The sequence below is a fragment of the Syngnathoides biaculeatus genome, chromosome 10 (assembly GCF_019802595.1).
Source record: "Syngnathoides biaculeatus isolate LvHL_M chromosome 10, ASM1980259v1, whole genome shotgun sequence".
Classification (NCBI taxonomy): domain Eukaryota; kingdom Metazoa; phylum Chordata; class Actinopteri; order Syngnathiformes; family Syngnathidae; genus Syngnathoides; species Syngnathoides biaculeatus.
This window is the reverse complement of record NC_084649.1, coordinates 4,577,998-4,605,499: the sequence shown is the minus strand read 5'-3', so window position 1 is coordinate 4,605,499 and position 27,502 is coordinate 4,577,998. Positions and strand designations below refer to the sequence as shown.

General features: G+C 39.5%; 3 protein-coding genes across 15 annotated transcripts; 2 read left to right on the top strand and 1 right to left on the bottom strand.

Moving 5' to 3' along the window:
- Window positions 1-3,891: 3,891 nt before the first annotated feature.
- On the top strand, window positions 3,892-15,049 carry tfe3b (transcription factor binding to IGHM enhancer 3b). 2 transcript variants are annotated; one of them, XM_061833336.1, is made up of 10 exons: window positions 3,892-4,061; window positions 5,623-5,848; window positions 5,933-6,157; window positions 6,623-6,718; window positions 7,433-7,544; window positions 7,634-7,690; window positions 7,795-7,870; window positions 9,322-9,469; window positions 11,761-11,784; window positions 12,706-15,049. In XM_061833336.1, the coding sequence occupies exons 2-10, from the start codon at window positions 5,657-5,659 to the stop codon at window positions 13,171-13,173; spliced, it is 1,398 nt and encodes a 465-aa protein (XP_061689320.1). In that variant the 5' UTR covers window positions 3,892-4,061; window positions 5,623-5,656; the 3' UTR covers window positions 13,174-15,049. The 2 variants fall into 2 exon arrangements, with proteins under 2 accessions (XP_061689320.1, XP_061689321.1); XM_061833337.1 differs by lacking the exon at window positions 11,761-11,784 and having other exon boundaries at window positions 3,894-4,061.
- On the bottom strand, window positions 14,028-21,420 carry si:dkey-245f22.3 (uncharacterized protein LOC492819 homolog). Of its 12 annotated transcripts, none has more exons than XR_009796919.1 (7): window positions 21,099-21,419; window positions 18,694-18,739; window positions 18,100-18,189; window positions 16,666-16,764; window positions 15,740-15,908; window positions 15,436-15,636; window positions 14,028-15,358 (listed from the first exon to the last, which is right to left on the bottom strand). XR_009796919.1 is itself a non-coding variant. In XM_061833340.1 (6 exons), exons 3-6 carry the CDS (start codon window positions 18,104-18,106, stop codon window positions 15,081-15,083), a joined length of 591 nt encoding a protein of 196 aa, XP_061689324.1. In that variant the 5' UTR covers window positions 18,107-18,189; window positions 18,694-18,739; window positions 21,099-21,420; the 3' UTR covers window positions 14,028-15,080. The 12 variants fall into 12 exon arrangements, 3 of the variants coding, with proteins under 3 accessions (XP_061689324.1, XP_061689323.1, XP_061689322.1); XR_009796916.1 differs by lacking the exon at window positions 16,666-16,764 and adding an exon at window positions 20,439-20,508 and having other exon boundaries at window positions 21,099-21,416; XR_009796918.1 differs by lacking the exons at window positions 16,666-16,764; window positions 18,694-18,739 and adding an exon at window positions 20,439-20,508 and having other exon boundaries at window positions 21,099-21,415.
- cxxc1b (CXXC finger protein 1b) lies at window positions 19,451-27,502 on the top strand. The gene is made up of 14 exons (XM_061833335.1): window positions 19,451-19,635; window positions 19,947-20,062; window positions 20,149-20,249; window positions 20,345-20,484; window positions 21,696-21,851; window positions 22,037-22,183; window positions 22,287-22,400; window positions 22,470-22,648; window positions 24,268-24,475; window positions 24,589-24,699; window positions 25,501-25,550; window positions 25,963-26,059; window positions 26,160-26,312; window positions 27,144-27,502. The coding sequence occupies exons 1-14, from the start codon at window positions 19,633-19,635 to the stop codon at window positions 27,288-27,290; spliced, it is 1,722 nt and encodes a 573-aa protein (XP_061689319.1). The 5' UTR covers window positions 19,451-19,632; the 3' UTR covers window positions 27,291-27,502.

The following is a 27,502-nucleotide window of genomic DNA, read 5'->3' as shown; positions in this document are numbered from 1 at the left end:
GGATCTAGTGAATACTTTTAAGATGGCTTTTCTAAATCTCAATGCAAAGAAATCAACTCTACTACTGCTTATATAAAGCTGGATGCAATGTGCTTTTTATTCAATTAATATTCTATGTAAATCCTCCTTCACAAGTTAATAAATTAGTGAGCCACGATCGTGATGGGATGGCAATTTTCTCTACACATGAAATCAAAGTGAAAACGTATTGGCTATAATATGATGAATTGTCAATGTAAATTATTTTTTCTGGTAAAACATTCTCAGTCTTTGAATGCCCCTCCTCTTAGACCGTGGGTTATTGCGCAGAAAGATGGTGAAATCTTGACTTGACACTGCACGCATATGCCAAGATTGGATGGGACCTGTTCTAAGCAGTGGAAGCAGCAGTGAAGATTTGCGATTCCAAGACAGGGACACAGGAAGCTGCAGACTGCCTGTTTCCCACAGGTGCGTCTAATGTAGAATACAGTGAGATCAAGAACATTTGACGTTCAATCATGCCAGTCCCTGTAAAGAAAGGTTGGTGAAGCAGTAGCAGGATCCCCAAGTGTGTCTGCTGAATCTACACAGAAGCTTCTCAATGTGTTGCCACCAGAAGATGAAGAATCAGATGTTTTCCTAGCTAAGTTAAAGGAAATAATAGGCAAGTCTTTTTTGTTGTCCGTGGTGCTGAAAATATTCAGCTGAATATGCACCCACCTCCCTCAATCAATCTTGCACAAACATTTTGACTGAACTGTATGAAGATTCGTGTGAACTTATGCCCCGGTGATGAACCTGATAAGCATTGTGGTGACATTTTTTAGACTGTTAGTGAAACAGAAGAAGAAAGTATTAACACAGATATTTTTTAGACTGTTTGTGTAACAGAAGATAAAGTGTGAACGTCCAGATAGCAATGTGTTCCCAGGCCAGTAGCAGAGAACAGTCTCGTTTCAGAACAGGAAGAATCACAGTTTCAAAAGCGAAAAGTGTTTGTTCCACATCCATAGAAAAACCATCACAGAGCCTCCTAAAATGTATTTGCTACCCTCAGAGCAAAAGGTGCAGCAACCCTTGCACAATGGGGATGTGACCATGAGGAGACGGCCGTTCAGCGATACTGCTTGCTGATTGAAGAAAAACCATGAAAAAACAGTGTCCTAGTGGTACATCACAAATAACCAACATGGATGCATCCCCTGGCTTCTCTGGTGTGTTGTGAATGTTGTGGTAATGGTTTGTTAGAGGTGAAGTGCCCGTTCTGCAAAAGTGCAAGAAAGCTTTGTGAATCGGGTAAAACTTACCTTGTACATGCTGATGGGAGATTGAGATTGAAGAAATCACACCTGTATTATTACCAGGTGCAGACTCAATTGCTGTATTAGTGCGTGAGAGAGAGCGTTAACTTAGTAGATTTAGTTGTGTGGACTGAGGTGGACATTGGGAGAGTTCAACCCAATGAAGACTCACAGAATACAATTTCCAGCAAATCCAAAACATTTTTCAAGCACGTGATTTTGCCTGAATTGATTGGAAAAGCTGTATTCACAACCACAGCCATCACCTGTTGTTGTTACTGTAGAATATACTGTACACCTCAAGACGTGTCAGATATTGCAGAGGTTAAACTCTATATGAAGAGTTTGTTTTCAAAACGAGACATAGGCATTTTTTTTTCAGATTTACGAAACTCGCGCCAAAATTATCCATTCAGAGCTGGATAATTTTGGCGCGAGTTTCGTCAATCTGAAAAAAATGCCTATGTCTCGTTTTGAAAACAAACTCTTCATATATTTTTGAACAACAGTTTCAGCCATACGGTGAATGCATAGTGCCATACAGGAATGACAACTGCATCTACAAATAAAGTGCTTAAACTTGAAGCAAATGCCCAAAAGAAATGCTGTGTAAATGTAGAAAACTTCCTGAATTTAAGAAAAATTACATACATATACATATATTCAGGTTTGCAGTGTCAAAGGGATTGATTCCCAGATGATAGATTAAATTTAAATTAATGAATTTTGATGAAAATGTACTGTTTTCTGTTTACCTTCTCCATATGGTCACATAAAATGCTTAGGAATGGCAGTTACTTAAATTCCCGATTTAGAGGAGTGTCTTAACATTTTCACTGACAATTTGTACACTGTACATTTTTTCTGTGTTGGAAATGGAATATAATCTGTATATCTTTCGTTTATTCTGTCAGTCAATGATACTTTTAAGGAAAAATGCTTTCTAAATTCTAGCGGCATTGACATTCTCAAGTCTTCTTTTTGTGGCCAGTAAATATATCCTTGTAGCCTGATGGACATTACATGAATAACAGAAAAATATGTAGACAGTTGCTTGACACACATCAAATCTATATGCCAGGTCTTGTTCAGGAAAATTGTCTAAGTTTCATCAAGACTTAAATAAACCTTTTAAACTTAAAAAATATGTTTGGGTCTACTCTCTAGAATGAATTATTCAATGTATTCCAAAATAGCCATCAATATTTTGAAGCTCTTAAGCTCTTTAATAGTTAACTTTTTGTCACTGTCTTTGAAAGTCTCTTGTGTGTTATTCTCATGTTTGGATCAAAATTTTCAGTAAGAAGTCTTTGACATTCATCACTTTTCATCTTGCACAGCTGGGAAATGGACGATTGTTTTCAGCAGATTCAGATGATCTGAAATCCTCTGATAGAGATGATGTTGCATCAAGAGATCACGATGACCCATCCACACATTCTAAACATTCACATAGATTTAGGTGTCTATATCGTAGGTGTAAAACTGGTGGCCTGGGGGCCAGATCCAGCCCGCCACATCATCTTATGTGGCCTGCGAGAGTGTGCATCGATTTTTTTCTAGCTGAAATACAATTCCAAAATGTCTTCACTTTTAAATGAGATACTGCAACCAGTTTTTGTTACCAATCACCCTTTTGAAATCAAATTAAATCATAATGTAGCTGAACAAATTTCTAAACTGATTATCCATTCATTTGTGTATATGTAATAATATAAGGTAATCAAGCATTCATATGGATTTTCAGCCATAACAGCCCTCCGAGTGGAACCATAGCAACAATGTAGCCTGAGGGGAAAAAAAAAAAATCAGTTTTACAACTCTGCTGTGCATCATTGATGATCTCTTAGCTGTTTCTGCAACAAGCTTTAGTGAAGGGGCCCAATCAGGATGCGTCTCATCAAAACGAACTGCTGCTTTACCTGTAAAAAGTTAAATCAGGCTCAGGAACAAGTATCTTTATGTAACATACTAGTGATTATATTACAAGTTCTGTCAAATTAAAAATGTGAATGAAAACTAATGTACTTTTTAAAGTAAAGCAATTTTAGCACAACCATCATTCTTGAAAAATGACAGCCATGTAAACGTATCTTGTCATCTCTATAATCAGATGTGAAATTAGATGCAAAACAAGTTGCGAAACAAAAGTCAATTAAATCATATTTGTTGTATGTTGTACGCCAGTTGTCTCCTGTAAAAAAAAAAAAAAACACTGAACAGTGGGCGATAATACGAGGATTTCGTTGCAACAGATTTATCACACTTATAAGATATAAATGAAACATTATTACGGTCACATTATTCTAAAAATGTATTTTAACAATCATCTAATATTCACCAACAAAATCGTCAAAACAAACTTTCGTAAATTTTCTCAAGTGGAAATCTTAACATCCCTGTTCGCCCTTTTGTTACACCAGTGAAGAGGGCAGTTGTTTAGCATGGTTAAGTATCTGTATAAAATCGCGCGGTATCGCTAGGCTTATTTTGTTTGATCGCTGAGCTGCAAGCTGCAAGTGTTTTCCCCTCAAATGGTCGCTGTGTCGATTGGATAGGTTCTGGGACGTCACATGAATACCATGTGTAGTTAACAAGTTCCGGGTAAAAAGTCAGAGAATGACCTCAGCGCGTCGGCTCGAGGAGGTAAACAACGCTGGGCCGAGGCGGCAATGGCTAGCCTCAGCTGCTACTAAGTCAACGACTTAAAATGGCTAGAAACATAGAGGACCTACCGGATTCATGGCCGTGATCACGTCGAACATTTTTATTTTTACAGTATGTTTTTAAAGTTACATTTCTACCTTTAACCCGGTAGACTTAGCTATTTCGACAATTAAAAAACTCATGATGCCTAGCTAAACAAAAAACATACAAACAAATTGAAAAAAAAGCTACGACCTTTCCACTAAAGCTACGAATTTAAATGTGTGTTTTGCTTGTTTGGCAGCTAGTAGATAACAGAATTAAAAAATGTATGTACAATCGTGTAAGACTACTGTATATGAAATTTGTGCACCTTTAATCATGAAGTTACGTATACCCGGCACTTAGCTGTCAAACGAGCACCCCTTTGTGACCATCAGGATCGCATTTAATACAATCGATCAGTATTCATCAATTTTAGTGTTGGTTTGAGATGAAAGTGCTATTTCACATGTAGGTAATTAATAGTTATTGCCAATTAATATTTCGAGATTTATTAATGTACAATGTGCTCTTCAATTGACACCACGTAATTTTCGAACAAGATCTAACATGCTACTAACAATTTGTTCCTAATCTGGGGCACAGTACAACCCAGTTAATTTCAATTCATGGGATTAACTTTGCAGCACTCGAAGATGTTTGACACAAACCAGCACAGACTTTTAGAAGAAAAGTGTTAAGCGTTGAAGACACAATTGGCTATTGTTATGATTTGATACAGGCTGCTTCTGTCAAATTATTCAGACTGGTTTTCAGAATTCAGAGAAGGAAATCATATCACTCCTGCATGAAAGTATTACCCTGATGGTGGAGTGGTGGGGGGATTAAATCCCTCCATGAAAGAAAAAAAAAACTAATTTATACCTTGTGAATGTCACAATTGTATGATATATTTTCTGAGGCTCCTTTCAATCATGGGCCCATTGGGGTTTTCCTCGTCATCACTCCGGAACGCCCAACACACACACACACACACACACACACACACACACACACACACAGAGACATAACACTTTGCGGACCCCCCTACTCTGAGGTAATCAATCTTAGTCTGTCTCAACATGATATGTTAGACGAGGATGTCTGTAGACGAACCATTCACTCTAGAAAATTGTGCTACACATTGACTGCCTGCACATATCATTTCAGTGACCAGTTTCACAAAAATGTGCTTCTTATCTCAGTATTTTTTAATAATACAATGTGTTAATGCGCCTCCGTGCGCATTTAACACAATTAAGTTCCTCAATAATAAGGCATCTTGGGAATGTATCCTGGGTTGCGGTGGAAACATTGAGGAGGAAAACCATAGATGCAGCCTTCAAGTTTTTAATTAACCAAGAGACATGCATGTTTTGGAATGTGGTACTGAATGAAGTTGGTGAAAAAACTCACAAGGACAGGGAACATGCAAACTCCACACAGAAAGTCTGGGTTCAAACACTGACCCTTAGGGCTGTGAGGCAGACATGCTAACCACTCACCAGCTGAATTCGCCAGAATATTGTAATTTTTTTTTCCTGTTTAGTTCGCGTGAGACTTTTAATTAGATGCAGCCAATTCTTATCCTAGTAAAAATATCAACATCCTTGTCCTACTGTTCTAAAATCCTCTCTTGGTTTATTTGCAGCTTCATTGTTAGATGTCGATCGTTGTCTTCAGCTATGTCGTCACGTGTGTTGATGCGGCAGCAGTTGATGCGAGAACAAGCTCAGGAGCAAGAGAGGCGCGAGGCCCAACAACAGGCCTCTGCCTCTCAGCTCCGACCGACTGACTCCACTCCTGCTATCGCCGTCTCACTGACTCCAAATGCTGCCTGCCCGCCTCCAGCACAGGTGCCCGTGGAGGTGCTGAAAGTAAGTGTATCCTCTGTCTCCCCTGTCACAGTGCTTTCTGTCTTTATAAAAGAATGGCTCTGAACTATTGCTTGAATAATGCAGGTGCAGACCCATCTAGAGAACCCCACCAAGTATCACATCCAGCAAGCGCAGAGGCAACAGGTGAAGCAGTACCTCTCCACCACTCTGAGTAACAATGCAGTTACTCAGACGCTCGGTGTGTCGCCTGTGCCACAGTGCAGCTCCGCCCCTGAGGTTGCCCACACTGCCAGCAGTGCCCCTAACAGCCCGATGGCTCTTCTTAACATCAGTTCCAAAAAGGAGGAAGTATGCCAAATTCCTTATTTTATAACAGCAGTTTGCTGACGCAGCGGATGACACATTCTTGCCAAAAGTGGTCTCTCTGTTAACTTCCAGTATGTTTTTGGAGAAGTTGGAAGTCAAACCTTCAGCTCATGTTGTACTTAATTGCTTTTTGTTCGTTCTGCTGTGATGTGGCCCCAGGTCTAAATTTAATGCCGCGTGCCGTTTATCATATACTTGTTGGCCTGGTGTCACAATATGATGTTAAATACTGCACCCGCAGATTAACCATGCCAGCTCTCCACTTTGCACGTCTGTGACAAGCTCTTTTTCTTTTTTTTCTTTGCCAACTGAATTATTTTTACTCCACACAGTACTCTGTATATAGCCTGATATTTTGTAAGTGCTGAACATTGCTTGTAAATGATCTTAAACTAATAAGCTTTTCTCACGTTTTGCCATGTGTTCCCTCTCATCTACTTTATATAGATCGAAGATGTTATCGATGACATAATTAGTCTTGAATCCAGTTTCAATGATGACATCATTACATTGATGGACTCAGGTCTTCAATTACCTAGTACGGTAAGATGTATTCAACTTCTTTTACCAGGTACTGCCCTTCAAAAAAAAAAAAAAAAAAAAACCTCTTGAATTTTACCAAATAAATGTCTCACGACCTTTGTAGATATACGTTTTGTTTTTCCTTGAATGGAAAGTCTTTTATCTGTGTGGAATTCTGAAGATAGAATAGCTGTTTGAGTAAATGTATGCTTTTGCCACATACTTGACATTTGTCACAAACGTGCTGCCTGGGCGGGGTTATCAGTAAGGATACGCGGCAAGAAGTCAGAGGACTTCGGTTCTCATTCAAACGTAGATTGCAAAGATACCAGGTTTACAGCCACAAAGGAATTTGCCAAACCTTTGCCATTTAACAGAAAATGAGGATTATGGTGATGTTGGAAGAAATAAAAAAGAACCACAGCGAGGTAAAACCGGTTTATAATTTTTGAAATGAAATAATACAGCATTGTGAATACATGTAGCAAACGTTAAAGGTCATGTATGTGTGTATTGTGTTTTTAAATGATGTTATCCAATAGATCAATGTGGACTATGCATGACAATTTGTAATCATTGATACCACGGCAGATTAAATTTGGTGCCCAGGGAGGTGGTTGCTTTAAAAGTTGAAGCAAGAATGGGGAAGTTACGCTTTTCACATATTCCTTGCATGTAACTCCACTTTGGTTGCCTGCATATTTTGGAGCTACTGTATAACTTTGTTTTATTTAGCTCCCAGGAAATCTAATGGAGGTCTATCACAGCCCCGGAATGGCAGCGCCCACTCTCACTGTCAGCAACTCCTGCCCTGCTGATCTTCCAAATATAAAAAGGGAAATTACTGGTATGGTAAAATATGTGCAATTTATGTGAAAAAAAATGTCATTTAATGCAATCTGTGGTGTAACTCCATGAAACACAATTGTCTTTCAGATGCTGATACCAAAGCTTTTATGAAAGAGAGGCAAAAGAAAGACAACCACAACCTAAGTATGTTTAGATTTATTGTGTGGTTACTTTGTAAAATCAGCTACTATTGCTGTCTGCACTAACAGAAATTAACAATTCTTTCACTATTTGTTGGTTTGTAACAGTTGAAAGGAGGCGGCGATTTAATATTAATGACCGTATAAAGGAGCTTGGTACTCTCATACCCAAGTCAAGTGACCCGTGAGTCCTACCTTTTTTTTGTAATGTTCATTTACATGGTTCAACCTTTCAGCAGTCACTCACATTTGACGAGCGCGTAGGCGTGCGCGCCATCGCGCACGCAAATCTGCACAGTTGAGCACAAAAATCACCCGCGTAAAATATGTTACGAGTAGAAAAAATAGATATTGAAAGACGTCGCTTATTTTATGTAGTCTTGACATTAATTTACATGTTTATTTCATAAATGTTAACAAAACAAGCCTGCTCCTAAACAATCAGTATTCACCCGCAAACAGGAAATGGAAGTTAACCATACTGAGCACGTACAGAAGTGATGCCAAAAGCACATGTTCAGAGTTTCTTCACGTACTGTAAGCGCATTTACGTCGAACGTCATCAACATCATAAGCCATGTCAAAGGGAATTCAGTTACATCATGGGTGCTCAATGGGTCGATCGCGAGGGAGTTTTGGTTGATTGTCTTACGGCGTGGACGTTAGATTCAGGTGTGGCCAATACTTCGAGCGCACGCACACATTAAGGTGCGTTCTAGCAAGCCGGATACCTATTTACGGCAGTCGCGGCAATGTGCATGTGCACCCGTACCCCCCACCCAGCCCCGCCGGCCTATCACGAGAGGCTGGCTGGTTGAAAAGTAAATCTTGGGGGGGGGGATCTTGGCACCCCTGACTTACATTGACAACATTTCTGGGATATAACACAGGTAATGTTTTCAGTATCTAACTATAATAAGTATGAGATTGTGATTTACTTTGACTTGATCTAAATTCTAATGTAACGTCTGTCCATATATCTCAATGCGAACAGTCATTTTCCCCGTGACACCACGTTATCTTGAAGTTGAAAACTTTTCCCCTTTACATGCTTTAGGAAGATATAGATAATCTACTGCTAGCTTTCATCAATCGATTGACAATAGATCCCGCCGTAAATTACGATAGATTATAAAAATATATCACGATTGCCGACAGGAATGTATTTTACATTGTATCGCTAGCTTGTTGCCACAAACGCCGATTATGTTGAACTAAACTTTCAGCATTTTCAAAACATTGCGGGTATAGACCGTCTGTGTTCATTCCTTGACAGGCCAGTGCATTTAACTTTTCTTCAGGTAAAGTTTGACAGATCAAGAATTTTTATTGATGAAAAATTTTAAATACCGCTTTATATCATGTTCTACTAATATCAGATGAAATTGGAAATGATCATTTCTGAGTTTGAAATTTGTTTTCTATTTTAGTTATGCATTTGTTTATTTTATTTTTAATTTACAGTTATGTTATTTTTAACTGCGGGCATGACTGACCACACCTGTGCATTTTTCAAATGTGAGTGACTGCTTTAAGTGATTCTGATATTAACGCGTAGTATTTGTGAACTCTCAGTAACATAAAGTTAGTAACACAATGTTGTTGTTTTTTTTTTTTTTATTGGACTGATGACAGTGAGATGCGGTGGAATAAAGGCACAATTCTGAAGGCCTCTGTGGATTACATCAGAAAATTACAGAAGGAGCAACAGCGAACCAAGGATATCGAACTGCGCCAGAAAAAATTGGAGCAAACGAACCACAGTTTAATGTTGCGTATCCAGGTTAGTATCTGCCCTCCATTTCAATCTGTTTTAATTCAAAACCCTGCATTGGGTGTATAGTGCTGGTCCCGATCCGCCAAGCAAGACCCTAAAAGGTTTAGAAGCAGTGCATACACATTGAAGGCACATCTTCGACAGGAACTGGAGCGCAGTCAAATACTTTCATTGCACTCCGTTATTATAAAAAAATCCAGTAGACCCTCACATTTTTGAATTTCAGCCTCCGCAGATTCACCTATCCATACATCCATTTTCTGAGCTGCTTATCCTCACAATAGAAATAGAAATCATACCCCAGTTCTCTTAACTCTGAGGCCAAAACCTCTCAACCAGTTGCTACACCATGCCGCCCGGATTCACCTATTCAGACTAAAAATAAATAATTAGCCGAAAATTATGATTATGGTGACATTGGAGGGGTCAGGAACCTATGGCTCGCGAGCCACACGTGGGTCTTTTGGTGGTTGTGTATGGCTCACAGAGCACTCATAATGACATACTGTATACAGCAGGGGTGCTCAGTGTGTCCATTGCAATCGATCATTAAGTTCTGGTCGATCGTGTGATTGCGTGGCCAAAAAAAAAAAAAAAATCAGCTTGAATTTTTTTTTTTTTAACATTTTGGCACCATACGTAACTTTGTCTAACAACAACCTACTGTACGGTCACACCATTGGGCCACACACTCTTCTTCCTAGTTTACCTTGCACCGCCCCCCTCCGCTCTTAAAGGGGTACACTCATAATTAACAAATGTTACAGTCCTTACGGAGCCTATCAATTTGGTTTATAATGACAGAGTGCTTATGCGCAGCCCACCACCGGAATTTTTTTTTACATAAAGACATGCCTCCATCGGCAGGTATTGTTGACAAGCACACATAAGTGGAGACAAATGATAAAAATTCAACCTGCAGACCAGCTGATTTTGAAAACCTGGAACGCATTTCCAGTCACAAACCACACACTCCGGCGTGTGAATATTGCTGTACTGACAATGTTTGGTTCTCCCTACAGTATGCATATGGAAAGTCTTTCTCACATTTAAAAAAAAAAAAAAAAAAAAACATTAAGACCAACCTACGTTCATGAATAGCGGACGGAAGTCTCAAAGGCTGAATGAAGTTTAATTTAATGACGTATGAAATAGACGACTAAGCCATCAGCAAAGAAGTCGCATTAATGGTAAAAAGTACTTTTGCCGTCATTGGTTAGCAACAGTATAATGTTATTTAAATGAATTTAGAGACTTATTGTACACTGAAAGTGTTGGTCTCACATAAAATGCACGAATACACTTGTATTTAGTTTTGAAAATATTGGATGGCTCTTTTGGAATTACATTTTAAATATTTGCCGTTTATGGCTCTCTCAGCCGAAAAGTTTCCCGACCCCTGTGATATTGGAAGAAATAAATAACCACAGCAAGGTAAAACCAGTTTGTAATATTTGAAATGAAATAATACAGTTTTGTTAAAATGAATAAATAAAAAATCGGGGGTATACTAATTGTATACCGTATGGGGGTATACCAAGAGAGAAACTATGATACTGCATGCGCAAGTCTGCTGTGGCAGAGAAATGTGTTAGAATAGTACAACACATGTATGAGGGTAGCAGAACAGCGGTGAGATGTGCCGTTGGTGTGTCAGAAGAATTTAAGGTAGAGGTGGGACCTCATCAGGGTTCCGCGCTGAGCCCCTTCCCTATTTGAGGTAGGAATGGATAGGCTGATAGACAAGGTTAGACTGGATTCCACTTGGACCATAATGTTTGCAAATGATATTGTGATCTGCAGTGAAAGCAGGGAACAGGCGGAGGAACAGTAAGAAAGATGGAGGTACGCACTGGAAAGGAGAGGAATGAAGATTAGCCAAAGTAAAACAGAATATATGTGGGTGAATGAGAGGTGCGGAGGAGGAAGAGTGAAGCTCCAGGGAGAAGAGATAGCAAGAGTGGAAGACTTCAAATACTTGGGGTCAACAATACATAGCAATGGTGAGTGTGGTAAGTAAGTGAAGAAATGGTTCCAAGCGGGATGGAACAGTTGGCGGAAGGTGTCTGGTGTTCTATGTGACAGAAGAGTCTCCGCTAGGATGAAGAGCAAAGGGCAAAGTTTACAAAACAGTGGTGAGGTGATGTACGGATTAGAGACGGTGGCCCTGAAGAAACAATACATTTTTGTAGAAATTGCTTATTGGTGACATTTACCCACTTATTCATGGTTTTTTTTGTGATGAAAAAAATCTTCCCAAAAAGTGAAATTTTTGTAACAATTTTTTTTCATGGCAGGTTGGAGAAAACTGCTTATTGATGGTATGTTCCCTGCTTAATTTTTGTAATGATTTTTTAATGGGAATTTGCAGATTTTTGCTATTAATGGTGGGCCCAATCTCTTGTGTGAGGTCCACTGTACAAAATATTAAATAGTTTACAAATAACTTTGTGTGTCTAGTATATTACTCTTTATTGTATTCATTTGAAAGTGTGTGTTACCTACTTGAGATCTGTAATAAACAAATGTAAGGCCTTCATTGTAGTTTATGTAGTGTCCAGCAAAATATAAAGTGTTGTTAATTTCTATAGCATAGAAGTGCTTCAAGTTGACTGTGGATGCTTAAATTGTGACTTGCTCATTTTTCAGCATTCAACCAGAGCAGTTGCTTGAGGCTGTGATCCAAATCGTATTTTGAAGTCATTTTGGTTTCATTTATTTATTTTTAAATTGAAATTGTCAGTGGGGCATGGTGACCAAATTGGTCAATAAAATTTTAGCAGATGAGAAGACGCCTGGGGAATGAAGGAAAAGTGCGCTGGTGGCCATATTTAAGAACAAGAGTCATGTGTAGAGCTGTGGGAATTACAGAAGAATATAGTTGATGAGCCACACAATGAATTTATAGGAAAAAGTAGTAGACCCGCATAATCAACCACATGATCTCATGATCAAACCTTATCGAGAGAAGTCTATAGTATAGTAGTAGTAGAAGTGGAGGCTACGGATTGTGAGCAACAGTATGGTTTCATGGCCAGAAATATTACGACAGAGGCCTTATTTGCCTTGACGATGTTGATAGAAAAGTACAGAGAAGATGAGAAGGAGCTACAGTGGGTACTGAAATTATTCAGACACAGAATACTCAGAAAACTCAGACTCATTACTTTTTGACTGACCCTTCCATATTGTGTTAACATACAGGAATAGTTCAAAGTCTTATATGTGGGTGTTCTTCTCAGGAGCTGGAAATACAGGCGCGTGTCCATGGCCTTTCTTCGAAAACCAGCAGCTCCTCTGGTCTGAGCTCCAGTCCTGCCCTGCTGCAGCAGCACCACCAAACCATTCAGAACGGCCAGTCCCTACACCCCAGCGCCGACGCGACGTCCAGGCATAATCTCCTCAGTCTTGGTGTGGCAACCATTGGACAGTCTCTCCCCACCGCTTTCCTCTCCCCACCTTCGTCAGACTCTCCTGCTGGGGTCTCCATCACCAGCCCTTTAGACTTGGGCAGTTTGAGCTTTGCAGAATTGGAAGACACTTCCACCTCAGCGCTTTACCCTGATGTGGGCTTGGGGGACATTCTTATGGATGAGGGGTGCACCCTCTCTCCAGAGGCGGTGGCTGAGCCCCTCTTCTGTCCTCTGTCACCGGGTGCCTCGAAAAGCAGCAGCCGCAGGAGCAGCCTTAATATGGATGAAGACTTGTGATAAACGCCATGAGAGATGCCCATGCACGAAAAAAGACTAAATGTCAGCATGCATTCTGTCACTTTTGGTAGGTGAGTTTGTTTGGAGGACTGTTGACCGGAAGCATTTTGAGGTAAATATTCAGATCGAAACCAACCTAAATGTTAGTGACACTAACTTTACCCCATCATCATTCTACATGTTATTGTTCCTATTGGTGTGTAAATGCAATAGTATCAAAAGAGAATATTTTACACTACACGGATGCTTACACAAGGCGGCACAGTGGAAGACTGGTTCGCACATCTGCCTCACAGTTCTGAGGACCAAGGTTCATATCCCGGCCTCGCCTGTGTGGAGTTTGCAAGTTCTCCTCGTGCCTGCGTGGGTTTTCTCCAGGTAATCTGGTTTCCTCCCACATTCCAAAAGCATGCATCATAAGTTAATTGAAGACTCTCAATTGCCCATAGGTCTGAATGTGAGTGTAAATGGTAGTTTCCCTGTGCTCAGTGATTGGCTGGCCACCAGTTCATGGTGTATCCTGCCTCTCACCCTAAGGTTGCTGGGATAGGCTCCAGCAGTCCCGTGACCCCTGTGAGAATAAGTGGCTCAGATAGATAGATGGATGGATGGATGCTTAAACATACATTGACAAATGTTTTAAGATTTAAGAGTAATATTAGTTTTTGCTTGAATTTATAATGTGGTTATACATAGGGAAGATTTTTTGGCCTTATTAACGTGATATTATTTGCAAAAGCAAATACATACAGACATCAGTTCTCTTTTCTGACTGGAATCAGGTTTTACACGCTTGTCCTTGTTGGGATGTCTAGAGAAGGTACAAAAGGGAATTGGCACATAATTATGAAATACTTGCCCTCATGATGTATACAAAGTAAGAATATTTTATTTTCCAGCAATTTATTGCACCTTATGTTATTGCAGTCTATGCATTTTATGAGAGATGTTTTTCCTACTGTGACATGCAGTATTTTTACGAGCTTGAAACCTGCTGCTGCTGCTGTTAGCCAAAGCAGGACTTCTTAAAGTGTAGCTATAGTGCAAATTACAAATCACTGTTCTATTTTCCAATATATTCTGCTTCACAGCATAACATAAAGATCAGTTTATTTTTACAGTAGTACTGTAGTTCATATTTTTTATACCAGAGTAATTGAGGTGTAGTTTGTTTCTTGTAATTAATAATTGTTTGTGATTTTTAGTCTCAATTAACCTTGATGATCACTGGCTGATTTTACCTGATTTCATTTTTTTTTCTTCTGGAGGTGTGGGTATCAAATGATCTATAAATGCAATGCATTCCCATTTGAATTATTTTTTGTTTTGAACAAACCACTATTTGCAGATATACTATGAAGTATCAATAAACTAAAAATAAAGACTAAACTAAACAAAAAAAATAAAGGCATTTAACTCATTAACTCATTAAATGCATTATCCGACTTTAAATTATTGAATGTGAATTTGCCTGTGCATCTTTATCCTAACATTTATGTGGTTTTTGAGTTTGTGTCAGAACATCTTTTAAAGTCTTGTGCCTGGATTAGCAATTTTGTCAGTTTTACAGTAACATGTGAACTGAAAGAGCCCAGTTAGTTTTGACACTGTGATTTTTCTTCTCCTGCATGTACTCTCAGGCACTGTTTTTAAGCTAAAATTAGCTAGTTTAGTGCCACTTATTGAGTAATACTAAAATCAAGCAACAAAAGTTTTTTTTCTTTCCTCCCACATAACTGCTTTCCAAAATTTGAAGAACGTCCAACTTTTCACAAACTGCTTATCTTATTTGTGAGTCACTGTGTCAAATGTATGTTTTTGGTCATGCTCAGTGGAGTGTCTTTCAGCAAATTTGAATAAACTATTCTTTCAGGTGTTTAAGTGTGATTATCTGCTTGCTGCTAAGATTAGTGGTAGAGCATTTGAGAGATTTCCATGGCAAGATCCAGGCATTCTGTAGCTTGGAGACACAAACCACAGATACTGCAATCACATTGGGAGTCGCACAGTTCTTGACATCTGCATACATTACAATGTTGAGTGATATTAAGGAGACTCTGCGTGGTAGCTGGCTCGCAGCAGAACAGTGAAGAGCACAGGCACTTGGAACATCCTCTGACTGTAGCCAGTAAACAATCCAGTGGATGGCAGAACAGACAGCCCAACAGGATTGGAGTGCAGAGGTCTCAGGAACAACATTGGGGAAAAAATATGTGAAAATAGGAACGCTCCTGAAGTGTTAGAAAAGTAGCCTAGCCTTACCATCTTCACCTGGTGGGATAATGAAAGTGTTAGTGTTCAGTTCTTGACTCTTTTTGGCAGATGTGATTGACTCTTTAGTGCCAGATGAGAGCAAAACGGACAGTAGTTGTGGTTGCTGTTTCTCCACACAACTCAAGTCAGTCATCAATCTTGCTTGGACTTCCTCATGATTAGAGTTTTGCATGTTCTGTTCTTGGGCCTCTGAATAGGATACAAAAGTATGGTAAGTGTATTTCATCAAGAATTTGGCACGTGAATATAGTACAAACTAGTCTCTGTCATGCATGCTGTCACTGTAAAATACCTGTTTCACCGGCAATGCAGCTGTACAATACGGGTACATTGGGGCTCTTCAAATCAGTTTTGCAAGGTGAGTCTTCACATCTACAATCCAACTTTTCAAAATCTTCTGCGAGATTGGGTTTAGCATCCATGATAAGTAATGTGTTTCAATTTCTTGGGGTGAGAACTGACTAAAGTTGAAGTACAGGACAAAACATTACACACAAGTGTAACAATGTATGGATACTGTTAATGAATTTAATTTACTTATTTGAAAAGGATTATTAATAAGACCAAATACAATTGGTTTTCTATACAATTGTACATTCCCAGTTTAGTGGTGTGATTGTTGACTACCTTCTGCTCCCACCGAGTGACAGTGTGAATTAAGCATTGCTGGCTTGTCACTTTCCACACTACAGAATACGTTTTATGCAAAAGTGGGAACGTGTGTGTGTGTGTGTGTGTGGTGTGTGTGTGTGTGTGTGTGTGTGTGAGAGAGAGAAATTTGTCCATCCATCCATTTTCTTAGCCGCTTTTCCTCACAGGGGTCACAGGAGTGCTGGAGCCGATCCCAGATGTCAAAGGGCAGGAGCCAGGGTACACCCTGAACTGGTTGCCAGGAAATTGGAGGTCACATCGAGACAAACAGCCACACTCACAATCACACCTGAGGCAATTTAGAGTGTCCAATTAATGTTGCATGTTTTTGGGATATTGGATGAAACTGGAGTGCCTGGGGAAAACCCTCGCAGGCACAAGGAGAAGATGCAAACGCCACACGTAAGGGCCGGGATTGAACCTGGTCCTCAGAACCGTGAGGCCAATGCTTCCCAGCTGCGGCACCATGCTGCCTGAGAGATTTTTTTTTTTTTTTTTTTTTTAATGCTTACAGATCTTTACAGAGATGCATTACTCACTGTTTTCCTAGCAACAACAGTACAGTACCTGCTAATTCCAGGTCTTTTCGAAGGTCTCTACAAGTGGTCCTTGGCTAGACAAACATAATTATTTTTTGCTCTCTGTCAGAAATCTTGCAAGGACCACCTAATTGAGGCAAATATATGACGGTATTATTACATGTTATGCCCCTTACCATGCACAATGGAACATTCAGAACCTTTGAAAATACGCGTGTAACCAGCATACTTGCAGGCCAATCACAAGGCACATATAAACAAAGAACATATATACAATTCTATCTTACATGTACATTTAGTGCAAAATTATTTGGGCATGTTAAAATGTATTTTCTTTACATGAGCATATTTAACCACAATTATTTTGTCTAACACTCTATTTTGTAATTCCATGCTTTCAACTTCATTGGAGCAGTTTATATATTGCAAAATGACTGTGGCTGAGACACTGTTGGGAAAACTTTGTGTAGAACAACTGCACTCATGGCCCACGCAGACCACCCTGACATCAAAGCAATCAAACACCTTTGGGTTGGACTACATTGGAAATTATGAGCAATTGTTTGAGCCAAGTGTTCTTTTGGACAAATGCACAAATTCTATTTGCAGAAATCCTTTGTAAAGTTCTTGGAGAAGGAGAAAGGCAATTGTTGTAATGTAGGCCTTTCTGGGTAGATATTTTTCTTCATATAGAATACCTACTGCAAATATTTTCCATTTCTTGTAAAATATACAATTACATAAAGTTTGAATGCATAAATAATGTAATAGTCCTACAGGGGAGGATTTATCTCTATTCACACATCTGCTAAGGTTGAGTCAGGGAGTTGCACTCGTTATTTTGAAGACATCTCACTTTTAATCCATAATGTTTTTTCAGTTCAAGATTTTTAAGTGCGGTCTCCTTTTTCTTTTTTCCTGCATTTTGTTAATTGATTCTGATACTGCATACTGCATCATATCTTTAGCATTAGCTTCATCAATGTTGCTATTGAGTGAACATCATGGAAAAAGGCAGCAAAGTTAATCTATTATTGATACCCATTTTGGAAACATTTTTATGAAAGGCTGAACATCAATATGCTGACAGCTGTATGATCATGTAAGTGAGCTTCATTTTGCTATTCCTTAATTATACATTTTCTCAGGTGCCTTGATTCATGTTAAAGGTTGACATTTTACTTTTCAAATATTACAATAACTGGCAATCTGAAATATTTGATGAGTTTAAGTTCTCAAAGGGTATACAGACTAGATACTTGACTAAAATATATTGTTCTTTTGAAAAAAACAGTTCAATGGACTTCGTCACTAAGTTGAATGCATTGTAGAGTGACTATGTATTTTAAACTGAGCCTGCATTTAATCCAACAAACACTCCAATTCACACCCCCTCAAACCTCCCCTCCCAAAAAATCCAAACAAAACAACAACAAAAAGAAACAATATAGATTGTACTTACTTGGCATGGCATTACTTAGGGGTCAATGGTACGAAAAATGGCTTCAACAATTCTCTTCTGTTGTGAAATCGCCCTCACAGTGTCCTGAAACTGTTCAGCAGTAAAGAGAGTGCAACATTATACACACAACCTCGTCCTGTCCCTGAATGATCTCCTATCTCCTTTGAGGTTAAGTACTGTACTGTATATGCATGTGTCTAGATACGTATGCATGTTTGTGTATTTGTGCGCACACACACCATTCGTGTCCACTTCTTCTTTTCCAGTTTAACTGTGTGAATGCAAGTGTGATAAAACTTTTTGAGGGTGTGGATTTTTGTCTATTTTTTTTCAACTACATCAATAATTGACTGCGGAGGGTTTTTTTTTTTTTAAACACCAGTGGCAGCATGGTGACCAACTGGTGAGAACATCCGCCCCTAGTTCTAAGGATGGGGGTACAAATCCAGGCCCCACCTGTGTGAGGTTTGTATGTTTTCCCTGTGCCAGTGTGGGTCTTTTCCATGTGCTCCAGTTCCCTCCCATTTATATAAGACTCGGTTTGTTTACATGTGCCAAGCAATTGACTGGCACGCAGTTCGGGGTATACCCTACCTCTCGCTCGAAGATAACTGGGATATGTTCCACCACACCCGCAACCCTAGTAAGGATAAGAAGAATGGATGCTGAATGAATGAAATCAAATCTAACTAAACAACTAACTTTGTCACCATCTTTCCTATTGGGTGAATAGAATAGTTGTCAGAATTTAAAATTCCTCTGCAGAGTTGTTGTTGGGCCTGGCAGCCAAATGTAATGGGTTGGTCAACAGTACCAAGTTTGTCCAACAGATTGAAATATCAGTGGCCAGTCTAGATTTGCTGAAGCTGTCAAAGGAATTGGGCCAACTGCGCAATTGATTACAAAGTAATGAATAAAGTGTGGAAGAGGTCATGGCCGCGTCAGGGATGCAACTAATTAAAAACAGCTCATCACTCAGATTGTGTTAGAAAATAAATTTTCCTATAGTCTCATATATTTTGTATGGTACAGATAATGCAGGTGCTCAGAACAGAGTCGAAAAAAGAGAATAAAGAGTTTTTATAGCATCAGAATAATTGCTAGGCATGGATAACTAGAAGAAGTGGAAGGAATGCTAAATTGGAGAACAGGACATAAACAGTTGTGGTATGGTGGCATTATCTGTGCATTGGCCCCGTTTGTGGGATTATAGGATTTTTTTCATAGTGTGGAATAGGTTTTATATGCCAAATTTGCACAACTCGCATGGGTACTAAGAGAAAATAATCGCCGGTAGGTGGCGATATTAATCCTGAATGCTAGTTGACAAACGACGAAGGAGATGAGAAGCTGAAGAAAAAGAAGAGAAAACAGGACGCGTTTTGCCCGTTTGTGATGACGTCTTATATGTAGCTTGTGCACAAAGCTCGGCTAATGTAAGTTAGTGTGCCAAGAGGTTCGCCGTTTCGTAGTTTTATGCTACATTAGCTGTCATCTGTGATTCTTGGACCATCCCGGAGCAGTAAAAATACAATGGTAAGTGTACTTGTTAGATGATTCATGAGGATCATGTAATTTAGGTCTTTAAAGTTTAGATAACATAAACACGGCCTAGCTTTCCGTCAGGATTTGTCATTTACGGCATTAATGTCAGAAATGGTGATTGGCCAGCATGAAGGTTGACCAGGATTAAAGTCTCTAATCTTAAATAACTACAATTAAATTGTGAGCAATTTAACAAAGCTGCTCACAAGCAAGACTACTTTTTGTGTATGGTAAACAGCTTAGTTGTCAGTTTTATTCGCATTCTAACGCACTGCACGGTTATATTGTTTACGTTTTTCTAGGAAAGCGAAGCGTCTGATTTTGATCCTCCACCAGGACTGGACAGCAGTAATATGGACGGAGAGAATGCCCCGCTATACTGTATTTGCAGGAAACCGCACATCAACTGCTTCATGATGTAGGCATACCACTGTTGTTTCATTCTTTCACCTAGATTATTCTGACCGATGCTTATAGATGAAATGCTGAGTTTGCTTCTCTTAGTGGCTGTGATAACTGCAATGAATGGTTCCATGGAAACTGCATTAATATCACAGAGAAGATGGCCAAGGCAATTCGAGAGTGGTACTGCATGAGATGCAGAGGTGATTCATCCAAACAAGTTAGATTTGCGAATCATTCGTTGTGCAGCTAAGTAATCTAGCCATTACTGTTGTTTTTTTCTGGTTCCTATTACCAGATGAAAACCCATTGCTGGAAATAAAGTACAGAAAAGAAAAGAAACACAGAGAGAAGGAACCAGATTCTGATAGAACTGAAAGACATTACAGTACCTCAAGTACTCCAGACTACAAGAGTGAACGGCGGCGTGGCTCAAAGGTGAGTTGTCAAAACTGTTCTTACCTATAAATGGTAAATATGTATTTGAAAACATTGTGAGAAAAAATAAACTGTCTACCATACATTAGTGTTGGTTAGGAACTTCATTATCCATATAATGTTTCAAACTAACATTCCTAATTCCAATGAAGTTGCTACATTGTGTAAAATGTAAACAGAAATACAATAATTTGCAAATCATTTTCAACCTATATTCAAATGAATACCCTCAAAAGATAAGATATTTCATGTTCGAACTGAAACTCTCCGCTTCATTAATCTGAAGTTTGAAGTTGTCATAAGCAGCCCCACACTTCATGTTTTTAGGGTGATGTGCAATGCCGTTTCTTCTCCCAACTTAGTGTGCATTCTGGCATCCAAACAGTTTCATTTTGCTGTCATCGGACTTGATGATATTCTCTTAGTATTGAACTGGCTTGTCCGAAGTCCATTTTCCATTCGACTTCTTCTTACAAGGGTTGTAGGACTGCTGGAGCCTATCCCAACTAATTTATTCAACAATTTTAGACATGATATGCTCTTCTGTGATGAGCATGCATACAGGCCATGGTCCTGGAGTACATTACTCACTGTTTTCTTTGTAACAGCAGTACCTGTTAATTCCAGGTCTTTTTGAAGTGCTCCAAAGGTGGTCCTTGACTCCTGGACAACCTTCGTGATTATTCTTTGTACTTCTCTGTCAAAAATCTTGCGAGGAGCACCTGATGGAAGCAAATTTATGGTGGTATTAGTGACTTTCCACTTGGGTATTGAGGCCCTAACCGTGCTGCCTGGAGCATTCAGATATTAGATATGCACATGTAACCAATGCCATTATGTTTTGCCACAATTATTTTGCGATGGTGTTGATAGCTCTCTGCTCTAACCCATCTTGACTTGTACCCCACCCACCAATTAGGTCTGAACCAGCTGATATTCATTTGTATTCATTGACAAGGGGCTGGATTGCTGTTTGATAGAGTTTAGCTCTTCTCTTGTCTTTCCATACCTTTCTTGTTTTCATGTGTGCAATACTTTTATCCTGTGTCATTTCACATTTTTACACAGCTTAATTAGAAATCTAATATTAGCTACTTTTTGCATGTATGGATTACTTGAGTTCTTCCAACATTTGTGAAATTCTCAGGTCAACAGGACCACAGCCGCTGTAAGTTTCGGAAGAAGCTCTAATTATGTTTTATGTGTTGCAGGTGAAGCGTTCTGTGCGAATGTGTGGTGAATGTGAGCCTTGCAGAAGGACTGAGGACTGTGCGCAGTGTGACTTCTGCAAAGACATGAAAAAGTTTGGAGGCCCCAATAAAATAAGGCAGAAGTGTAGATTCAGACAATGTGAAGTCCGAGCAAGGGTACGTTTTTCAAATTGATGATGCTTTTTGTGTAATATAAAACATGTGGACTGTTGAATTCTGGATCAGCCAAGAAATCTGAATTCTTTTTCTTTTAATTTGTAGAAATTTAAGATTGATGAATTATTGTCGTTATTTTCAATGTGGCCTCCCTTGGGAAAAGTGAAAATAATTGTTTATTTCAGAAAATGCTTCGTGTAAAAGAGGAGGAACAGTACTTGCGAGAAAGAAGAGAGAACTCCCACCACCGACGAAGGCGTTACTCTGATGACTATGACAGCGAGGCAGATCTCTACCTGCAGTACAAAGCAGCAGGGCTAAACAGTAGCATGGTACTACAATAACTCTGACCATAATATTCTATTTTGGCTACCTCCTATTTGGGGAAAAAAAAATATCTGGACTTGTATGCTTAACTCTTTTGCTTTATACCAGGGGTGGGCAACTGATGACGACGAAGACGATGAGCCGCCTTTCAGTCCTGTCTTGCGAAAGAAAGCTGTGAAAGTGAAACATGTTAAGAGACGAGAGAAGAAGTTTGACAAGAAAGTAAGATCGTTGTCCTATGATCGTAGTATTGTTGTAACAAGTTAACATCTAGAGAAATGTTCTGTCTAGAAAGAGTCCCGGCGCCACAAGCAGAAGCAGAGACACAAGGACAGAAACCGACACAGTGAGAAGATTGACATGCGGGATCATGGTGGCCGCCATCAGTGTCTCGGGCCCAACTGCGTTGAGGCTGCAAGGACAAACTCAAAATACTGCTCAGAAGGATGTGGCATGAAGTTAGCTGCTAAGTAAGAGCTCCTGCTAAGATGTCATGCAGCCTAAGCTATGCTGGATGTTACTTCTGGAGTAAGCCTGTCAAAATCAACGTGTTAAGGGATATGATTAATCACCCACTCCCCCCCCAAAAAAATCTCATTAATCTTACCAGATTAATTACAGAATTTATTTTGACCGCATAAGCAATCACCCCAAAGCGATTTAAGAAATATATAAATAGGTCAACACTTTTCATCGAAGTTTAAAATACAGTCTTAAACCAAAATGTGGGATTATGTGTGGTATAGTTGATGCTGTAGATTAATCATGATTAATCAAAATTCCAATTGTGATTAATCAGATTTTAAAAATTGACAGCCGTGTTCTGGAGCCAGATTTGTGCTGCGACCACAAGCTAATGTGAGAGTTTGTTTTTTTTGTTAGTCCCCAATCAGGACAAACTTGAACTTTACTGTTTATTAGGCATAATATCAGTGGCGCAGGTTATTCAGACAGTAGTTGACAGTGAACATCAGCATATTTGATTGGCACGTGAGGGGTTCACTTTTAGTGGACCATCCACACAGTAGCTGGGCTTACATGGAGACTTTTTGTCATTCGATTTGGAAAATCTCTGGTCAGGTCTATTCCGTTTAGCTGTATACTTGCACTACAGTAATGGCTTTTATGTATACATTTTATGTATAAAGTGTATTTGTTTCCATTGAGTTGCACTTTGTGATTGGACTCTAATAGCATATTGATTTTAGGGGAATTTTTTTTTAAAGTTTCATTGTGCACTGAAAAGTGTTCACTGTATTTTTTGGACAACAGCGTGCACTGGTTAATAGGCCGCGCCCACTCTTTGTGCCATCCCTACCCCCATACACGAGCTGCACCATGGCTGTATACCTAACATGCCGGTACATTGTGAACTTAATAGATACGCACACACAGACTTTGTAACGTAAATGTTTATTTACATTTTTTTTTTTACTGAACCATGGCAGTAAAACGACTCAAACATAATAGGAAAGTCCTTGTTTTTATCCATTCTCCTCCTGTTCACTGAATCCATTGAAGTCCTTGTCTTCAGTATTGAAATTTGAAGGGCCTCGGAATGTCTCCGTCACACAGCATTTCAGTTTCTCTGTCGCCCCTGTCATTTTCATCTTGAGGCACAGTTCCCACTGAAGTTGTTGTTCTCCTTTGGTAGTAGCCTTGCCTTGCTCCGTTGATGAGGACTTACTTTCAAACTACTCCACTCATTTAAAATCCACTATCATATCCCAGAGAAGGATGATCTGTGCATGTGACCAGTTTTTGTAAAATACTTCTTGCCGCTGCTCATCCAAGCCTCAAACTCACTATGGAGTGCCGCTTCAAACAAACAAGTTTTTGTTGTATGTGCTGTAAATAAGCTGCTATAAAAAAAAAAAACGAACATTTTAACCGCATTGGAAAACAAGCCACAGGGTTAACGTTGCCTGAAAAAAGTAGAGGCTTGTCGTCTGAAAAATATGGTACATATTTGTTGAAAATAGTACAATAAAACAATATTTTCCATAACATGTAGGACAAATGTATAATAATTTGTGATTATCATTTTGACCATAATCTTGCAGCCCTTAATTTCATCTGTCCCCCGCAGTCGAATCTATGAGATACTCCCTCAGCGGATCCAGCAGTGGCAGCAGAGTCCCTGCATTGCTGAGGAACACGGTAAGAAGCAACTGGAGCGCATTCGCAGGGATCAGCAAAACGCCCGCTTGCGCCTCACCGAAATGGAGCGTCGCTTCCATGAACTGGAGGGCATTATCGCCAAAGCCAAGCAGCAGGCAGTGCAGCAGGATGAGGAGGTGAGTAGTCTTTTTAAATTAATTAATTAATTTTAAATATAGTCTTGAATTGTTGCACTGTGACTGAGCTTGTTTTTTACCTCTGTATTATGCAATGTTTTGTCACTTATCAGGTGAATGAAGGGGATGGAGATGACACAGACCTTCAGATTTTTTGTGTGTCCTGCAGTCATCCTGTCAATCCAAAAGTTGCGCTAAGACATATGGAGAGGTGCTATGCAAAGGTGAAATGTCTTTACAGTCCCTACATTTCAGCCACCGCTTCTGAACTTGTATTGTACAAAGTACACATTAGTGGCACCATGGATGAGTGGTTAGTACATTGGCCTCATAGTTGACAATTGTTGATTCAAATAGTTCTATGGGTTTCATCTGTAGATTTTGCCTGTTCTCCAAATTGATTTTTCCTCACGCATTCCAAAAACATGCATTGTAGGTTCATTGAAGACTTTTTTTTTTACGTACCCCGCACGCTTCATACATGCATTCACTTGACCCCCTTAACTAAAATGTGATTCCTTTCTAATTCAATCGTAGGCACATAATATATAAGCGCACAAAATGAATTTGCATCATTTGCACAGAAAATCCCTCCATCTTTGAATTTATGTCTACCATCCTTGAAAAGGACCTCATGCAATATTTCTTCGTTATAAACAGAATGAATATCTCCAAAGGCTTTTTCAGATTTGGTGACGCTAAAAACCTGAGACCATTACTGTTCTGAAGATTTATCCTGAATCATATGAGTGGGGGGAATGGAATAGACACTCACAGTGTTTGTCTTAACCTCCATTGAAACCCTGGGGTTTGATCGATCCCATCTTAATAACCACTGTCCTAAATTGTCCACAAATTTGAGTATGAATGGTTGTTAGTCAATATGTGCCCGGTGATTTGTCCAGTGTACCCCACCTCATGCCCAGTCAGCTGGGATTGGCTCCAGCACATCCACGGCCCTAGCGTGGATAGTGGAATTGAAAATGGATGGATGTTGATTTAAATGTATCTTTTTCTCTTGACAGTATGAGAGTCAGACCTCCTTTGGTTCCATGTACCCTACAAGAATTGAAGGGTAAGAAAAGTGTGTGTGTGTGTGTGTGTGTGTGTGCGCGCGCGCGCGCGCATCCCATGAACCTTGTGAAGATAAGCAGTTCAGATAATAGCTCTGTATATGTATATCAGAATCACCTTTAATGGCCAAGTGTGTAAAACACAATGAATTTTTCTCTGGCAGTTGGTGAAATATATATATTATTATATAACTACATTTTGCTTTGAGACTGTATTTTAAACTTCGATGTAAAGTGTTCACCGCTGCAATATTTGCAAATTATCTTAGTTTCATCCAGTCGCTTTGGGGTGACCGCTTATGCGGTCAAAATAAATTGTGTAATTAATTTAAGATTAATGTGATATTTTTTGGGGGGGGGCGGGTTCTCTTTTTTTCAGTTGCTTCACAGTTTTTGCTGTTTTTGTCCCTGTAGAGCAACCAGACTCTTCTGTGATGTGTACAATCCCCAAAGCAAAACTTACTGCAAGAGACTTCAAGTTTTGTGTCCAGAACATTCCAGGGATCCTAAGGTCAGTACAAAAGTTCCACAATAAACAATGCAAATGCACACTGCTTTTTGTGACTTTTTTTGGTCATTCTTTCTCTACATTTTATTTTTATGTTGGCCAGATTCCTGTCGATGAGGTGTGCGGGTGTCCTTTGGTGAAAAATGTTTTCGAGTTAACAGGAGAATATTGCAGGGTCTCAAAACGGAAATGTAACAAACATTACAACTGGGAGAAGCTCAGGAGGGCTGAAGTGGACCTGGAGCGAGTCAGAGTGGTGGGTATTTATTAATTGCATATGGTTTAAAGCCCACTTTTATAGAAGTTGAGGAAAATAGCGTTTCAGTAAAGCCTAATTTTGAGGGTCCTGTCAGTCATTCCCTCTTGTACACAACTTTTTGGGTGAACCCAACCACTCTTGATTTTTTTTTTTTCAGCTTATCTTTTTTATTCCTTCCATCAGGGAACTTGGTATCACAATACAAATGCATAGAAGTACTTGTCCACAACCCTCCCAAAATGGCAGCGAGCTGAGAATCGTCCCGTAGCAGCCACTGCGCAGGGTCCTGGTTAATTCCAATAACGAACAAGACTGCGACATGCTAACTAGTTACGCGGCCCGCTGCGGCGTGAGCGGCATCACTCACAGCTGTGTATGGAAGTATTCCTCCGTCTTCCCTATCAACTGAGTGGCGGAACCGCTCACGGCTTTGTATGGAAGTATTCCTCCATCTTCCCAATCAACTGATATTGCTATTTCTTCATCAGATGAGGATAAAGCCGAAAAATCAGCGCTGGTCATAAATGGTGTCTCATGTAAACGAGCCATTTTTGCGGCACGGTAAATGTCACAGCCGCACACGTTGGTCATGTGACTCGTGAAAATGGCAGCACCCCTGAAAATTTGTAATTGTCCATAAAAAAATCTTCTCGAAACACTATTAAATGAGAGAGGATTTAACATCACATTGTCAAAATAGAGTACATATTACATGACCTGTTGGATACATTGTTAATGCAAACCAGTGGATTTCCCCTTTAAAAAAATGCAACCGCCATTATTCATGCAACTAAAGTATTGTAACTCATTTTATTTCTGCTCCCACAGTGGTACAAGTTGGACGAGCTCTTTGAACAAGAACGCAATGTTAGGACTGCTATGACCAACAGGGCTGGTCTGCTGGCGTTGATGTTGCACCAAACCATTCAGCATGATCCTCTGACCACGGATCTTCGTAGTAACAAGGATAGGTAGTTGGAAATACTGTAGTCTGCTTCTGTTTTTATGGTTTACCCTAAAAAAACAACAGCAAAAAAACCATTGAAATGAAAATAGATGATTCTATCTGAATTATTTTTACTTGGCTGCATTGTGATTAACTTAAAGTTGTAAATTGATATATTTTCTCAACTAGATAAGCTAGTGCTGTTTTTGTAATGAACACCCTAAATAAACTCTTAATGTAC